Source organism: Halteromyces radiatus (genome assembly GCF_025201355.1).
Source record: "Halteromyces radiatus strain CBS 162.75 chromosome Unknown BX664scaffold_4, whole genome shotgun sequence".
NCBI lineage: Eukaryota > Fungi > Mucoromycota > Mucoromycetes > Mucorales > Cunninghamellaceae > Halteromyces > Halteromyces radiatus.
Window position 1 is genome coordinate 226,069 of NW_026251690.1, and position 16,017 is coordinate 242,085.

General features: G+C 32.6%; 7 protein-coding genes across 7 annotated transcripts; 4 read left to right on the forward strand and 3 right to left on the reverse strand.

The window, feature by feature from the left end:
- Positions 1-1,332: 1,332 nt before the first annotated feature.
- BX664DRAFT_264051 (acyl-CoA dehydrogenase/oxidase) lies at positions 1,333-3,260 on the reverse strand (the record flags this gene model as incomplete). The annotated part of the gene is made up of 7 exons (XM_051540798.1): positions 1,333-2,330; positions 2,402-2,485; positions 2,561-2,627; positions 2,705-2,761; positions 2,836-2,923; positions 3,047-3,155; positions 3,218-3,260. 7 exons carry the CDS (start codon positions 3,258-3,260, stop codon positions 1,333-1,335), a joined length of 1,446 nt encoding a protein of 481 aa, XP_051399563.1.
- Positions 3,261-4,159: 899 nt separating this feature from the next.
- Positions 4,160-5,683, forward strand: BX664DRAFT_331226 (dimethyladenosine transferase). Its single transcript, XM_051545094.1, has 7 exons — positions 4,160-4,394; positions 4,464-4,612; positions 4,673-4,816; positions 4,872-5,133; positions 5,192-5,275; positions 5,336-5,442; positions 5,512-5,683. Exons 1-7 carry the CDS (start codon positions 4,260-4,262, stop codon positions 5,552-5,554), a joined length of 924 nt encoding a protein of 307 aa, XP_051399564.1. The 5' UTR covers positions 4,160-4,259; the 3' UTR covers positions 5,555-5,683.
- Positions 5,684-5,817: 134 nt separating this feature from the next.
- Positions 5,818-7,673, forward strand: BX664DRAFT_331228 (FAD dependent oxidoreductase; the record flags this gene model as incomplete). The annotated part of the gene is made up of 6 exons (XM_051545095.1): positions 5,818-5,979; positions 6,061-6,390; positions 6,446-6,775; positions 6,872-7,097; positions 7,182-7,277; positions 7,364-7,673. Coding segments are annotated over 6 exons (1,358 nt in total), but the record flags the coding sequence as incomplete, so codon positions are not given.
- A 285-nt stretch (positions 7,674-7,958) lies between these two features.
- BX664DRAFT_279273 (Aldehyde/histidinol dehydrogenase) lies at positions 7,959-10,780 on the reverse strand. The gene is made up of 12 exons (XM_051541436.1): positions 10,660-10,780; positions 10,386-10,561; positions 10,198-10,306; positions 10,103-10,119; positions 9,934-9,996; positions 9,750-9,867; positions 9,576-9,687; positions 9,413-9,494; positions 9,050-9,344; positions 8,825-8,888; positions 8,680-8,735; positions 7,959-8,610 (listed from the first exon to the last, which is right to left on the reverse strand). Exons 1-12 carry the CDS (start codon positions 10,733-10,735, stop codon positions 8,267-8,269), a joined length of 1,512 nt encoding a protein of 503 aa, XP_051399566.1. The 5' UTR covers positions 10,736-10,780; the 3' UTR covers positions 7,959-8,266.
- A 1,372-nt stretch (positions 10,781-12,152) lies between these two features.
- On the forward strand, positions 12,153-13,331 carry BX664DRAFT_331237 (FAR-17a/AIG1-like protein). Its single transcript, XM_051545096.1, has 4 exons — positions 12,153-12,390; positions 12,443-12,527; positions 12,610-12,644; positions 12,701-13,331. The coding sequence occupies exons 1-4, from the start codon at positions 12,244-12,246 to the stop codon at positions 13,070-13,072; spliced, it is 639 nt and encodes a 212-aa protein (XP_051399567.1). The 5' UTR covers positions 12,153-12,243; the 3' UTR covers positions 13,073-13,331.
- Positions 13,332-13,409: 78 nt separating this feature from the next.
- On the forward strand, positions 13,410-14,514 carry BX664DRAFT_331241 (thioredoxin-like [2Fe-2S] ferredoxin-domain-containing protein). The gene is made up of 4 exons (XM_051545097.1): positions 13,410-13,566; positions 13,639-13,889; positions 13,954-14,167; positions 14,225-14,514. Exons 1-4 carry the CDS (start codon positions 13,465-13,467, stop codon positions 14,396-14,398), a joined length of 741 nt encoding a protein of 246 aa, XP_051399568.1. The 5' UTR covers positions 13,410-13,464; the 3' UTR covers positions 14,399-14,514.
- Positions 14,515-14,770: 256 nt separating this feature from the next.
- BX664DRAFT_331242 (Anp1-domain-containing protein) lies at positions 14,771-16,008 on the reverse strand. The gene has a single exon (XM_051545098.1). The coding sequence runs from the start codon at positions 15,977-15,979 to the stop codon at positions 14,900-14,902; it is 1,080 nt and encodes a 359-aa protein (XP_051399569.1). The 5' UTR covers positions 15,980-16,008; the 3' UTR covers positions 14,771-14,899.
- Between the last annotated feature and the right edge of the window lie 9 nt (positions 16,009-16,017).

The following is a 16,017-nucleotide window of genomic DNA, read 5'->3' on the forward strand; positions in this document are numbered from 1 at the left end:
CAATAAAAAAAAAATGGATTTCTCAATCTTATGATGATGGGTATTTGGAATGATAGACAATCGAAAGGAGCTTTTGAATGAAAACGGGCATGATCGAAGAGTTCTCTCTTCTGTTTAGGTTATGTCCACAAAAAAAAAAAAAAAAAAAAAAAAAAAAGAGAAACCTCCTCAACCATGATTGGATTGATGATAATGATGATTTCTAATGATATATATGCAATGAAAATCTATCTCTAACTGAAGAGAATAAATATATTGAATGAATGATTGATTATAGGATCATAGGATATGATAGCGATCGCTCTTGATGACGATCCAAGAAATGGATTGAATGATACGGTATACTTGAATGTACGATGATTTTATCACAAGTGACCCAATGATCCTTTTGATTGATTGAGCATGAGAAAAGTATGATGCTAAAAAAAAAATCAGATGTGAACTTCTTTGAAGATGTGGGTATGTAAAAGTGACATCCACGAAATAAAAATGTGATGTTCTTGATCTCTTAACTTATCGGCTGCAACCATAAAAGGAAATCCATGAAAACTGTCTATCATCACCCTCTTTTTCTTTTCTTATGGTAAGCCTATGATCACTAATGAGAATAATCAGAAATATTGATGAAATGTTGACATGACTGATATAGTGAGATCATTATTGATAAAAGATCATCATCATTTTGACAACGAAAAAGAAAAAATTCATTGCGACAACAAAAACCTCTTTGTTAACAAACAGCATGATGATCATCATTTATTATCAATGCAGTAACAACACATATCATCATTCAATAAAACCACCTGTAGTCATCATACTTTATTTGTATATGTATTAATAACAGTAATAAAATAGGGAGGGTAAAGTCTTGTAATAAACAAGCAAATAGAAATATCACAATTTGGAGGAAAGAGTCAAGTTATCACCATTGTGCAAGAGCTTGAAAAGAATGGCCTACATAAATAAATAAATAAATAAATAAAAGAATATCCATATGAATGATCGTCCACTTACATCAATCTCCTTTCGACCAGCTTCGGTATTCAAAGGATTTTTTTGAACAGCTTCCCAAAGACGTTCATAAGACCGACCATCGTATGAACCCAAAGCACTAGATAATTCTCGATCAGGGAAAGCAAAAGCATCCGTGAAAGCTACCGCATTGATGGCAACAGCGTCTAGAAGTTGACGGAACCGAGCTTGAATACGATCTATGTCCATGGATCTAAGAGTACCAGTAGATAGAAAACTTGCTAAAGACGTTTGGACAATCATACTAAGAGCAAACTATAGGAAAACATAAAATATAAGTTTTTTTTTTTTTTTTTTTTTTTAAACAAAATTAAAATCGAAACTTACCAGATTGGCAAGTTGAGTAAGAGGTTCAGCCAAGACAGGAGTAGTGGAAGATACCGAAGCAACACGTTCATTGAACTGTTTAATCAGGTTATATTCAGCATGAGCAAAACAAATATTCCAACATTCCATATTGACATCCGACCAAGGGCGACCAGCTTTCAGTTGTTGTCCAAGATCAGCCACAAGTCGAGCAGCACGTAAACCGTAGATGTGTTGTTGCACTTTGGGATCCAAAATATCGTGATAAGGATCGTTGAATTTGTAAGGTGTATGTGGTGTATCGGAAAGCAACAAGTTGAGATAAGATGAGTTGGGCGTTTCTACCTTTTTACCAGAAGAGATCGTTTGGAGTTGTTTGAGTAGAGATCGACCGACTTGTTGACATAGGACATAATTATCACCTTCATATGTATTGGAAGGTACCGCCATGGCAAAGATTTGACCCACACCACTAAATTGAGAGTAACCATGACCACCCATTGCTTTGCGACATTCTTCTTGACCATCCGTAGCACGACGGGTACACCATACCTTGAGAGAACATGTAGTGATATGCATTTCAGGAAGCATGGATGCATCTTGATTCAGTAATTGTTTGGTCATCTTTTGAAAATCAGCTCCCACAGATTGTCCAGCAAAGAGTAATGCATAAGACACGGCAATCAAGGGAAAAAGTCGATGTTTGATGGAAGAATAGCTGATCACCTGTTGTTCAAGTTCATCCTTCTTGCTACCATCCTTTTTTGCTGTATCATGGAATTGTCGTCGTACTGTACTATATCGAATAGCAATTGTCACAGCCTTGCCAAGTTTTATTCCAGCATCGGCCACCATGCCTACTCGTAATTTCACCATACTACCATAGGATAACTTGTCGTGTACCGGACGAATATACTGACCATCTCTTGTCACTTGTGCAAATCTCATCAACATGTTTTCACGAGGGATTCGAACATGATCAAAGAGTGCAACTAAAAAAAAAAAAAAAAAAGGTCAATCTCAATATATTTGATCAAATTTGCGAACTTTTATTCTTACTTACATCCGTTATCCACAGTTGCAAATCCACCATAAGCCTTAGGTCCAATATCACCAACAGTGACGCCTTTGAGAGGTTTACGGTCCACTAATGAATCATAAATAAAATGAAGCAAGAATTTTCATATATATTTTCCATTGCTAATAATTAATAGTAACTTACCAGGAGATCTAACAGGGACAACAAAGATATGAGGACCATATGACTTTTGATCAATCACCAATTGGGCCTGAATCATAATACATATATAATAAGATTATTGTTAATTCATGCATATTTTTCTTTTTTTTTTTTTTTTTGAATTACCTGAAGAACACAATGAGTAGCGGCAATACCAAGTCCTCCAATCCACCATTTCGCTGCCTACCAAATAAAGAATACCATGTAAACATTAGAATCATACAGATTTGTATACATAAACAAGATGAGGAACATACCGTTAAATCAGGACTATGAATAACAAATTCATCCGTATTAGTATCCAATGTTGCGGTTGTTCGTAGTCCTTGTACGTTAGAACCATGCCTACCATCAATAATGACACGTATATAAAAAGAGTTAAAAGGGGGTTAGTATAAAACTTGGGCGGTGGCGTTTTTTCCTTTTGTTTTTGTATCCATTCAAGGGGGTAACGGAGAAAGAACTTACCCTAATTCAGTTTGAGCGTAACAACCCATAATGGCAAGTTTTTGAGCAGGTTCCACCCATTTGGCAATTTGTTCATCAGTACCTTGAGATTGAAGAACAGGTATAAAGGCTACATATATAAATAAGAGAGTAAGTCTATTAGTTTACATTATATAATAATTATTAACCTACCAGAATAATGAAGACCAAGTGGAGACATGAGATCAGCAAGCATAACAAGACCTTGGAATTCTAAATCGGATAAGTCATGTTCATCAACTAGTTCTACCAGACGTCTATGTACAAGAAGAGAATGATGTATTAACTAAAGAAAAAGAAAAAAAAATGTAAGATGAAGTACTTGAGAGTTATCACTATTTTCTTACTTGTTCACGGTTCATGAAATGTGTTTTAGAAGGGTCCAATAGAGGTTCTTTTTCCATGAGAGTTCGTAGCTTCTTGATAACGTGAAAGACAAGTTCACCACCGTATAGCAAATTAGTTAACTCTTCAACAGGAAAAGTTGCATTGTGTCTAGCAGTTTGAAGGTCAGTAGACATCTGGTCCAAATATTTGGTTGACATGATATTTGAGATAAAAAGAGAAAGAAAAAGGAGAAGAAATCTCAAAAAAAAAAAAAAAAAAAAGAATCATCTTATATTTTAGAAACCAGCATGAACTTTCTTTTTTTTTCACATGAATATATATATAGATATTATTCTTATCCTTCTTTCTCAAAAATATAATTGTAACTATCATTTTTCACACAAAAAAATTATTACTTGTCATCCTAAATTAATACAAAATTATAGTGGTAATATCAATTACTACAAAAATTGATAACCACTGTTTTTATGCCGCCGTGAGAAATGTGTGGGGTTAAGCTTCTCTTTTTTTTTTCTGTCTCGGTTGAACAAAATAACCGTTTTTTTTTCTCTCTTTTTTTTTTTTTTTTTTTTTTAAATTGATAGAAAACAAAAGAAAAAAATCACTTGTTGCATCATTAAATAATACAAAGTACATATTTTTCAATATAATGGAATCTTAAACTGATTTTCTATTAACTTTTTCAACTTTTTGATCTTTTTCTTTCTGTCTTGCCCTGATGAAAATGCGTATTTACACTCCGCGTGGCTTTTCCTCTTTTTTTCTTTACTTTTTTTTTTAATATCTCTTTCTTTTTTTATTACTTCTTCTTTTTCATTATTATTATTATTATTCATAGTCAGTCGCCATGCCGAAATTGACAGCTAAACAAACTAAGAAAGATACTAGTGCTGATATGAGAGCCTTTGGTCCTTTATTCAACAAAGATCTCGGTCAACATATCTTGAAGAATCCTTTAGTTGCTCAAGGTATTGTGGATAAGGTAATAGATATATATATATATTAAATCATTTAACATTAACTATATATCTATCTTTGTTTTTAATATTAGGCCAATTTGAATTCAAGTGATGTTTGTCTTGAAGTAGGTCCTGGTACAGGTAATCTTACTGTCAAGATCCTTGCTCAAGCTAAAAAGGTTGTAGCGGTGGAAATGGATCCTCGTCTTGCTGCCGAACTTCAAAAACGTGTGAATGGAACGTAAGTGATCAAAATAATATAAAAAAACATTTCATTGATATGTTTTATATCTCTATCTAGTCCTGAACAACGAAAATTACATATTATGTTGGGTGATTTTATGAAAACAGAACTTCCTTACTTTGATGTTTGTATCAGTAATACCCCATATCAGATCTCGTCTCCTTTGGTCTTTAAACTTCTTGAACATCGACCTTTATTCCGGTAAACATAATATAACAATATTACTTTAATTTTTTTTATTAATATTGATCTATAGTTGTGCTATTCTTATGTTTCAACGAGAATTTGCTTTACGATTGGTAGCAAAACCAGGAGATGAACTTTACTGTCGATTATCTGTCAATGTACAATTGTATGCAAAGGTGGATCATGTTATGAAAGTTGGCAAGAATAATTTTAGACCTCCTCCTCAGGTAGAATCTTCTGTTGTACGACTAGAACCAAAGAATCCTCCTCCTCCTGTGGATGCCAAAGAATTTGATGGTTTATTACGTATCTTATTTGTACGAAAACATAAGGTAAATTATTTATAATATAAATAAAATTGGGTTATTGATTTTTACTTTTTATATATAGACTCTTGCTGCTAACTTTAAACAAACAACTGTTTTGAATATGTTGGAACAAAATTACAAAACCTATTGTTCTGCGCATGAATTGGTAAGAATATAAAAATATTAAATGGTGAATTTTATTCTTATTATTATATTTTATATATAGATGGTGGATTCTGATTTTGATATCAAACAGATGGTACTTGGTATTTTGGATTCTATTGATATGTCAGGAGCCCGGGCGGCCAAATTGGATTTAGATGATTTCCTCAAGTAAGTTATATAATATCAAAAAAAAAAAAAATAAGAAAAATTGTTGACTAATTATATTATTTTATATAGAATTCTTCTCACCTTCAATCGTGCCAATATTCATTTCACATAATACTTCTTATTTTTTTAATCATTCCCTCAATACATGCATTACTTTTAGTTTAATCATTCTTCATATAACATCCATTTACATCTATATTATTATATATCATTGATAAAACTATTATTTTCTCATCCATTATTATTTTTTTTTCTCATGCTTTTTTGATCGGTCATGCTCGTTTTACGTTTTATCGGGATTATTTTTGTGTGACTCAGTGAGATAACTATTTTCCTTTTTTTTTTTTTTTTCTTTCTTCGTCTTTCCTTTCAACTCTATGAATATGTATAAACCACCAAAACCTGGATCGAAAATTATTATTGTTGGAGGTGGATGTTTTGGTCTTTCTACAGCTCATGCTTTAGCATTGAAAAAGATATATCAAGTGGTAGTATTTGACCGTCTTCCTATTCCTGTACCTGACGCTGCTTCCTCAGGTACCTATCTTTTCTTTTTTTTTAGTTTTTTTTTTTTTTTTTTGACTCCTTCCCTTCAACTTTTTTTTTTTTTTCAACAAGATATTAGCAAGGCTGTAAGATTTGACTATGGAAATAACTTATTATATATGAATCTCACCTTGGAAGCCATGCCTTATTGGCATCAATGGAACAAAGAACGTGCTATACAAAATGAACCACCAGTATTTCATCAAACGGGTGTTTTACTATTTGGCCATCAAGGCAAGTTTGGTGATTATGAATTGGAAAGCATGAAAGCTATTCGTGAAGCTGGTTATGGACATTGTATTGAAGAACTATTAACACCTGAAGCTATTTTAAAAAAATACCCTCATTTTGAAGAAACTGTCAAGAATAGTTATGATATTGCGTATTTCAACAAAGAAGGTGGTGAGTCTTTAAAGTTGTTACTTGAATCAAATATCTAATCAGAAACTTTTTCAAGGTTGGTGCAATTCTTCCGAAGCTATTAAACATCTCTATGGAAAGTGTATCAAGGAAGGAGTACAATTTGTGATTGGACAAGATCAAGGCTGTTATAAGGAACTTTGGATAGAAGACAACTCGGATGTTCGAGGTATCATCACACGGGATGGTCAACATCATATTGCTGATAATGTTATATTCGCCACTGGAGCTTGGACGGCTGGTTTACTTGGTATCAACGAAGAACTATTAGCAACCGGTCAAGTCGTCATGCATTTCAAACCAAACAAATCCAATCTTCAAGCATTGATGGATCAACCAGTATGGTGTGCAGATGTTGCTAATACCGGTAGGATGAATCAAAAAAAATAATGATAATAAGAAAAAAAAAAAAAGTTGGTATTGACACTTCCTTTTTTATTTTATTTTATTTGATGGAAATTAGGTTATTATGGATTCCCTGCTAATGAAGATGGTAAACTCAAAATTGCTCGACATCATTCTGGATACCTGAATCCTAGATCTGGTGATGATATTTCAATTCCAAGAACTCAAGTCGATCATGCCAATGATACTATTCCTATCAGTGCTCTTCAACATGCACGTACTTTTCTAGGCAAATTTCTTCCTATGACTTCTTCTATGGATATTACTTACACACGTGTCTGCTGGTAAGCAAAATAAAATAAAATCATATCTTGTATGTTGTTTCTCAAAAAACCTTTTATCTCTTGAATTAAAATAATATATTGTAGGTACAGTGATTCGAAAGATGGTGATTTTTTGATTTGTCCTCATCCAAATTATAGTAATGTGGTTATTGCTTCTGGAGATTCCGGTCATGCGATGAAGTAAGAATAGAGAAAAAAAAAATAGACACAAATGAATGAAAATAAAATACAGGATTGATCTTTTTTTAATTTTATTTTATTTGAAGGATGCTTCCGGTCATTGGTTACAAGATTTGTCATGTCATAGAAGGGATTGATTCGGATTATTCTAGAGCCTGGTGTTGGAGGACGACTATAGAAGAAAAATTTGATGCATTCCGAGGACGTATCGAAAATGTACGGACTACTTTGGGTGACCAAGATGGAGGTGGGCGATTTGCAACACAACACGAATTATTAGCGGCAAAACATCGACTGTAGCTTGTCACTTTATCTTTTATTGTATTTTCATTTATATTCCTTTATCTTTAATTATTCTGTACTATCCAATAAATTTGTTACTTCTTCCTATTGATAGTCTTGTTTGTTCCTTTCTCTTCTACATGGAGGAGACAGAGTTTGACAGATATGATGATTGTATAATGATTGTATAATGATTCTCGATGGAGTCCCTATTGAATAATATAGAAATTGGTAAAGACACTGAAACAAATGACGATGAAGAAGGAAAAAAAAAAAAAAAGAGATGATCTTATTCAAATAACAAAAAAAAAAAAAAAAAAAAAGAACATATCAAGTAGGTATACTAAGATAAAGAGAGGATCGCATATTGCTTTGTATATATAACGCGGATATTGGAGATAACTTTGTAAAAAGGATAAATTTTTATTAATATACAATAGCAAAAGCTATTATAATGATTAAAAGAAAGGAGAGAGAGAAAAAAAAAAGGAATAAATCAAAATAACAATGGTAATAATAATAAAATAATGATAGAAAGGTAATAATATATTTGGAAAAAAAGATAATAAATAACATACATTAAAAGAGAGGATATTGGAACAAAAGAATCACGAAAGAGAGGCTTGTGGTTAAAAAAAAATAATGAAGAGAAGGAAGTAAACTGACTCTACATCATAATTATTTGATTGGTAAAGATAAATAGTTGTTCAAAGCTTGCTGTTTTTCTTGAAGATAATATTCCAAGTGGCTGACCAAACAGTCATCAAGGTCTTGAATTTGGCAGAAGCAGTAGAGGGCAAACCATAAATAAGGAAGGAAAGCATGGTATCTTTATCATCAGTATAGGGAGGGTAGCGGGCAGCCAAAACGCTTTCGAAACCAGTGGTCTTGATCATAGTGGAACGTTCATGTACAAAAGTATCAAAGGATTTGTCACCATGATAAGAACCCATTCCAGAAGCACCCACCCCACCAAAAGGTAAAGATAATTCTTGTAAATGCATCAAAGTATCATTGACTACAGCACCTCCAGAGTTTGTCTTGTTTAAGACTATAAAAATAAGAGGGAAATGTGAGAAAGTTATAAAGTATAACAGTAAAAAAAAAAAAAAGGACTTACTGTTGTTGTAAATAGCAGGGCTCTTTGCAAAGATATACATGGCCAAAGGATGATCTCTAGATTTGCATAAATCAGGGAATATTATGATAATTAATGATTATTGATGATTAGGAGTGAATACTTCTTTTTTTTTTAGTATTATTACCTTGTGTTAATGATTTGAATAGCTTGTTCCATATTATCTACAGGAATAATAGGTAAAATAGGACCTAAATCAAATAAGGAAATGGAGTTAACGCGCACAGTCTAAAAAGAAAGGCAAGCTATCACATGTGGAGAGTGTATCAAGTGGATTTTGTGTCACTGTCATTGCGCCTTAAATAATAAACCAGATCCTTTTTTTGCGTGTACTAAAATGATTTTCACTTACCAAAAATTTCTTGTTGCATGATATGTTCATCTTTATAGGAGATCGATTTGAGGACAGTAGGTTCCATATACAAATCATCACGGTCTGATTTGCCACCAATAGCGATTTGAGTTTCATCATAGTGATCCAAAAGTCCCTTGAGACGATCGAATTGTCGTGTGCTGACAATACGACCATAAGATTCACATTTTTGAGGGTTGGCGGTGTAATATTTCAATAATGTACGTCGTATAGCAACAATTAACTTTTCTTGCATGTCTTTGGTAACCAAAACATAATCAGGTGCCACACAAGTCTAAAAAAAAAAAATTGAGTATTACCGCCAACAACGTATTTGGATAAAGTATAAGACATTTCATTTACCTGACCATTATTGAAGAATTTACCCCAAATCAATCGATTTGCAGTTACATCCAAATCAGCATCTGGTGCCACAATAGCAGGACTATATATACATATAAAAAGAAAGAATCATAAGAAAATAATAGTTAAGTTTGTACTGATTAGTAATCAATGATTGACTTACGATTTACCACCAAGTTCAAGAGTTACAGGAGTCAAATAGTTAGCAGCAGCTTTCATCACAATCTTTCCAACAACACCATTTCCAGTATAAAAGATATGATCAAATTTGTTTTCTATAATAAAATCAATAGCATTAATAATGAATAAAAGAGGAAGAACTATTAGGGTATTTTACCAAGAACAACCGTTGTTTCTTCTACTCCACCATTGACGAAAGAGAAAGCACGCTTGTCAAGGTAATCAGGCAAGTATTTAGTGATCACAGCAGCAGTATTAGCGGAAACTTCAGAAGGCTACATAAAAATCATTGAAAAATGAATCAGTATTCATGTACTCTTTTTTTTTTATTTATTGGTTACCTTGAGGAGGACACAGTTACCAGCAGCAATAGCACCAACCACAGGCATCAACAATAAATTGACCTAACAAAAAAAAAAAAAAAAAAAAAAGAAAATAAGAAGAAGAATATTAGTCTATGGTAACGATGATGATGATGATAATCCACGTGTCATATCAAATCAGACATACAGGATAATTCCAGGCACCTAATGCAGAACAAAAAAGGAAGAATATTAACGACTAGAATAACGATTCACCATTATAAAGCCGAGTATATACTTTACCAATAACAAGGACAACACCTTTAGGTTCTTTGCGAATGATGGTTTTATCGAGAGCATTCATTTTGAATCGTTTATTGGTAGTGGTTGGTTTGGATAGTCGATGAACATTCTAAAAAAAAAGGAAAGGAAAATGTATTATAGTTAATAAAAAAAAAAGAAAAAAGTATTGTGTTGTTCATATATTTTACCTTGATCATATATTGACATTCATCAACAATACTGGAGATCTCACCAACATTACTTTCCATTCTGTGTTTATGTAAATCTTTATATAAAGCATCCATCAAGTCTTCCTTCTTTTCATTCATAAATCGAAGCAAGTTGGCAAGTTGTTGTTTACGGAATTCCAAGTCCTTAGTAAGACCTATTCTCAAAGTTCCCCACAAAAAAAAAAAAAAAAAAAGGTTAATATATTTATTTTATGATCTTTTTACTATGAATATTTTTTTTTTTTGTTTTTACCTGTATTGAAGGTTTTTCTTAAAGAATTTACAATATCAGGGATATCTTTCACAGGAGTATAAGTAAGTTCAGACATGTTTGGTATAAAGATTGAAAAAGAAAAAGAAAAAAGAAAAAAAAAGAAAAGAGTGTGAAAGAGGGATCCAAAAAAAAAGATTAAAAAAGGTAAAAAAACCATGATGGTGATTTAAAGTTTTTCTTATGTCGAAAAAGGTTTCAACCCCGCATTTACAAGCGATTTTGTGTTGTGTCAAATGTATATACTAATGAAACTTTAACAGGCGATAAAATACATCAGATTTGTAACTCCAAGGTGGAAGATGGTTACCTAAATAAAGAAAAGACGCGTACAGAACTTCTTGTACCGCCTTATGCTTTTTTCCAACTACGATCATACTACACCTTCTTTTAGTCTAAATCAAAAATATGCTTTATGATGAAATGGAACATAGTATAAACTTTTTTCATATGAAGTTTATTCCTGAGGATAATCGATCGTCTTTCTTTATTGAAACACCTATTACACATACAGTACTGTTTAGGAAAGAAAAAGAAATTCACAACTTTTTTTTTTTTTTAAATCCGAATATATCATAGATGCACATGGAATCATTAAAAACATCATTACCGTGCCGATACAATACAGTAGTATATGATAACGTGTTAATCAACATAGAAAGACCGAAGAAAGAAAGCTGTTGTATGTGATCATCATTTACAATGATATGAATATATTGATTATTTATTATTCATATATCATGATGTAGGTAATGTCATCACATCACTTTAATACATGATGATTGTACTATCATAAATAAACAAAATAAATAATCAAGTTACTTAGATGAGCATCATATACTAAAAAGGGTATATTGAAGGATATGAAGTGATGATACATATTATCATTATCATCTGGTTCAAACTATCATCATACTCTTACTCTATTTTCGCCTATACAAAATCATCATAATAAGTTTAATCATTATATTGTGACCATACATCAGTGTTCTTCTTTTATATATAGCCCTTTTTGAGATATCATAAAAAAAAATCATCATCATCATCATCATGATTAACAAAATAATAAATAAATAAAGCTTTATTTCCAGTACATAATAATAATAATGATAATAATAATAAAAGAAGTTATTGTAGATAATAAAAAGAGGGAATCATTTGTATAAACATATTAAGCTAGTAAGTTGTTGAAGATATTCTATCCAGTGATGAGGCGTGGTTTCCCATGAGATCTTGATGCTAGTATAGTAATGATAATACAAGAAAAAATATATCCACTAAACTTGAAAAAGGCCGAACGAGAATATTGTCGTTCTTCTTCAGGTGTTCTAAAGGATGCATATATCTTCCAAAGATTAGGTAACGCCATGAATCGAATAGAAAGAAAATAATAAAAAAAAAAAATTAATGAAAAAACAATAATAAAGCAAAAAACATGCCCGACTGGGTCTAAATATTGACGCCTCTTTTTTTTTTTTTTTTTGGTGATTTCCAGTAAGTTCTCCTTACTTTTTTTTTTCTTTTCTTTTTCTCTTTCCATCTTCTCATACTGTTATCAAAACTATTATGAAAGAGAAAAAGCCATTATCCGTTGTTAGTCGTTTCTCTCTATTTCTGAATACCATTGGTTTAGTTTCCAACCTCACTTGTCTTTATGCTGTACATTATGTCTATCATAATCCTTATGCCAACGGTTTTGGTGGTCACTTTCAGGTAATCTATATTGAAAAATTATTATATTTTTTGAACTTGTTTTGTGTTTTAGTATTTGACTATACTTGGTTTGACTTGGGCTACTTTTGCTTTTGCAATAAATATTTATCGATTCTTTTGTCCAACAAGCTTGACAGGTAAATATAGAGAAATAAATAAAATGAAGAAATTGAAAAAAAATGATATCTATCTTTTTTTTTTTTTAAAAAAAAAAAATAGGATTACATGACCTTGTTATTCATGTGGCTATACCGGTAAATGATTTTGTCAAATTAAATAGAATGTAAACTTATCTTTATTTGTTATTTAGTTGGAAGCTATTGTGAGCTTTTTGTATTGGGGAATGACCTACATAGACCCTGAATTATTAATCCCTAAGGAGGTGGAACCTATCCCTTGGGTGATGGATGGCGCTTTACATCTTTATCCCACGGTACTTATTTGGATGGATTTTTTACTGTTAAATACAACATTCAGAAGAGCATGGAGACATACCGTTTATATCTATGGATTTGTATTTGCCTATTATGTATGGTCTTGTTATTGTCAATCTCGGAATGGTTATTATCCTTATGGTTTTTTGGAATCCTTTGAATCTTCATGGACAAGATTTAGTTTTTATTTTGTCTCTGGTACTATTGCATGGTTATCGTATGAAGCAGGTAAGAAAAATTATATATGATGATGAATTTTCTTATTTTTTTTTTAATTAATATATATAGGTGCCATGGTTCATTCCAGAATTCATTCAACTATTCATGCTAAAAAACAAGTTTAAGGCTGCCTTTGAAATAATACTTTTTTTTTTCTTGGTTCAATCCTGATTCTCTCTTTTGGTTGGTGGTTTTTTTTTCCCCTTCATCATCTCACCCCAGCTGCCATTGTATTTTATCCTCTTCCCACGTCACATCAATAAACAATTTTTTTTTTAAAACCTCGAATTCTGTTTTCGTTTGTTGGTTTGCCTGACCCTGTCTGTCTCTATCTTTTTTTTTCTTTCTCCTCTACCTTCTTTTTTTTTTTTTTTTTATTTCTTCACCCCCCTCCTCTTCTTACATTCTTCAATATAGAATCATGCATTCTGTTCGAGCTATTCTTCGACAGACCACCAAGGTCCCTTCTACTCGACGATTCCTCCACTCTTCTCCTGCTGTCAAGTCAGACGCGTTGTTTATTGTAAGAACTTATCATAATAAATTTAGGAATTCATCTTGAACTCATCAATCTATTTTATATATATATGTTTAGCATCGTGATACACCTGACAACAATGCTAACTTAAAGTTTGAATTCAATAAGGAAAATCAACAACGTGTACAAGAAGTTTTGAAAAAGTACCCTCCTCAATACAAAAAGGGAGCCATCATGCCTTTGTTGGATCTTGGACAACGACAACACGGATTCACCTCTATCTCTGTTATGAATGAAGTTGCTCGTATTTTGGAAGTACCTCCTATGCGTGTATATGAAGTCGCTACCTTTTACACCATGTTCAACAGGTAAATAATAATAAGGAAATGAATTTCTATATTGATCTTTTCACTTATTATCATTTGTTATTAGAAACCCTGTTGGAAAACACTTTTTGCAACTTTGTACAACAACTCCTTGTCAATTGGGTGGTTGTGGATCTACCAAGATTTTGGAAACTTTAACAAGTGAACTCGGTATTCAACCTGGAGAAACAACCAAAGATGGCAAGTTCACTTTGGTCGAAGTCGAATGTGCTGGTGCCTGTGTCAATGCTCCTGTGATGGCCATCAATGATGATTATTATGTAAAGTGAAATAGAACATATTGTATATTGTTAGACTCACATTTGACATTTTTATAGGAGGATCTTACTCCCGAAACTACCAAGAAACTTTTGGATAACTTGAAGGCTGGTAAACCTGTAACACCTGGTCCTCAATCTGGTCGTCATACCTGTGAATATGCTCCTGGTGTTTATACTACTTTGAATGAAGAACCTTATGGTCCTGGTTTCAAGATTCGTGATGATTTGTAAAGATATTTCCCTCCTCTCTCGTTTCTATTGTCGCATCATCCATACACATCCATCCTTATCACAAATATCATGATTCTCTCTCTCCCTTTTTTTTTTTTTTTTATTTATTTATTCTTCCATAGCAGATATCAATTATCATTGGATTATCTCTTTTTTTCTTATACATATACTACTAACGTTTATGACCTTACACAATCTTACATACAACATTGTATCCTCTTTAGTTATTCACTAAAAACTACACCTAGTACTTTACTTTTTTTTTTTTTTGTACCCTTCTTGTTTTGTCAATAAAGAAAAAAAAAAGATCATATAGATTCAAATTGAAATAAACATGATTTTATTAAATGATTGAATGTACATTTTATGATAAAAAAAAAAAAAAAGACGATGATCCTCAAAAAGAAAAAGAATAAAAAAGAATAGTGTAACAATGGAATAATAATAAAGGATGAATCATCATCATAAATAATAGGTATATCTAAAGAAGGATACTAATGATTAAGCAGGAGAATGATAAATAAGATAAGAGGGAATACCATAGATACCATAACCCATAGCATGCACCATTCGAGCAAAACCTTCGGCATCAACTTGATGTTGTAATGGATAACTAGGGAAATTGGCGCCTTCACGATGTACTTGGGCCTTGACTAAAGTAAAAGTAGTACCGACCCCATCCAGCTCCACGAGATGATCATGACCCAAATGAGTTGGCATATCGACCATCAATGTTCTACCAGTAGCTAATTCCTTGAAACCTTCCAACATGACAAAGTCTTCGCCCACCATACGCTGGAACCGTAAAGAACCATCGGTCTCTTGCCAATTGTTGCGATCGTATGCCCAAAAGGATCCATCTTGGGTGGCTACCAAACAGTTAGGTACAATCACATCCTTATTATGTGCCATCAGGTCTTCAAAGATCGTCAAAGGATAATCCACCAGACCCACATCTATCCATGCTACCCAGCTATGATGTTCTTGTAATGCTGCTGAAAGCAAATAGTTCCGTGCCCGCGCCATGATCGACCGTCGGTAGGGTTGGAGTTTGAATGGTTGATCTCCAAAATCAAAATGGAAATCGCGTTGATAGACTGTGATGTCATGGAAGGCATGGAACCATCGTTGTTGTAACCGTTGGATTTCAGTAGCCAAGGTGAGCATCATCCCTTCTTGTTCTTCTTGTGTGTCCATATTGGAAGAGACAAGTAAACCAATGGATATCAAATGATTCGGATAACTGGTTCGATCCAATAGGTCAAAATACGTCGATAAATGTTTAGCAGTATCTTTTGTAAAGAGAGGAGTCAATACCAATATATGTTCTTGATTCTGAAGAGCATCAGAAGTGGCATTCAAAGCATTGAGATCTCGATAATGAGGAGGTGATGATAAACTGTCATGTCCTTTCCATATCATCACTTGTTGAGAATTCAGTGACCGAGTGTTGTGACATAAATTATTATTATTATTATGTGGTGAGATACCTTGATAAAATACATATAAAAATAGACAAGTCAATAATAAGGTGACCATGCCTAATCGCTTTCCACCTCGAAACGTGTATACGGATGACATGATGGGTATAAGAATAATAAAAAAAAAAAAAAAAAGGA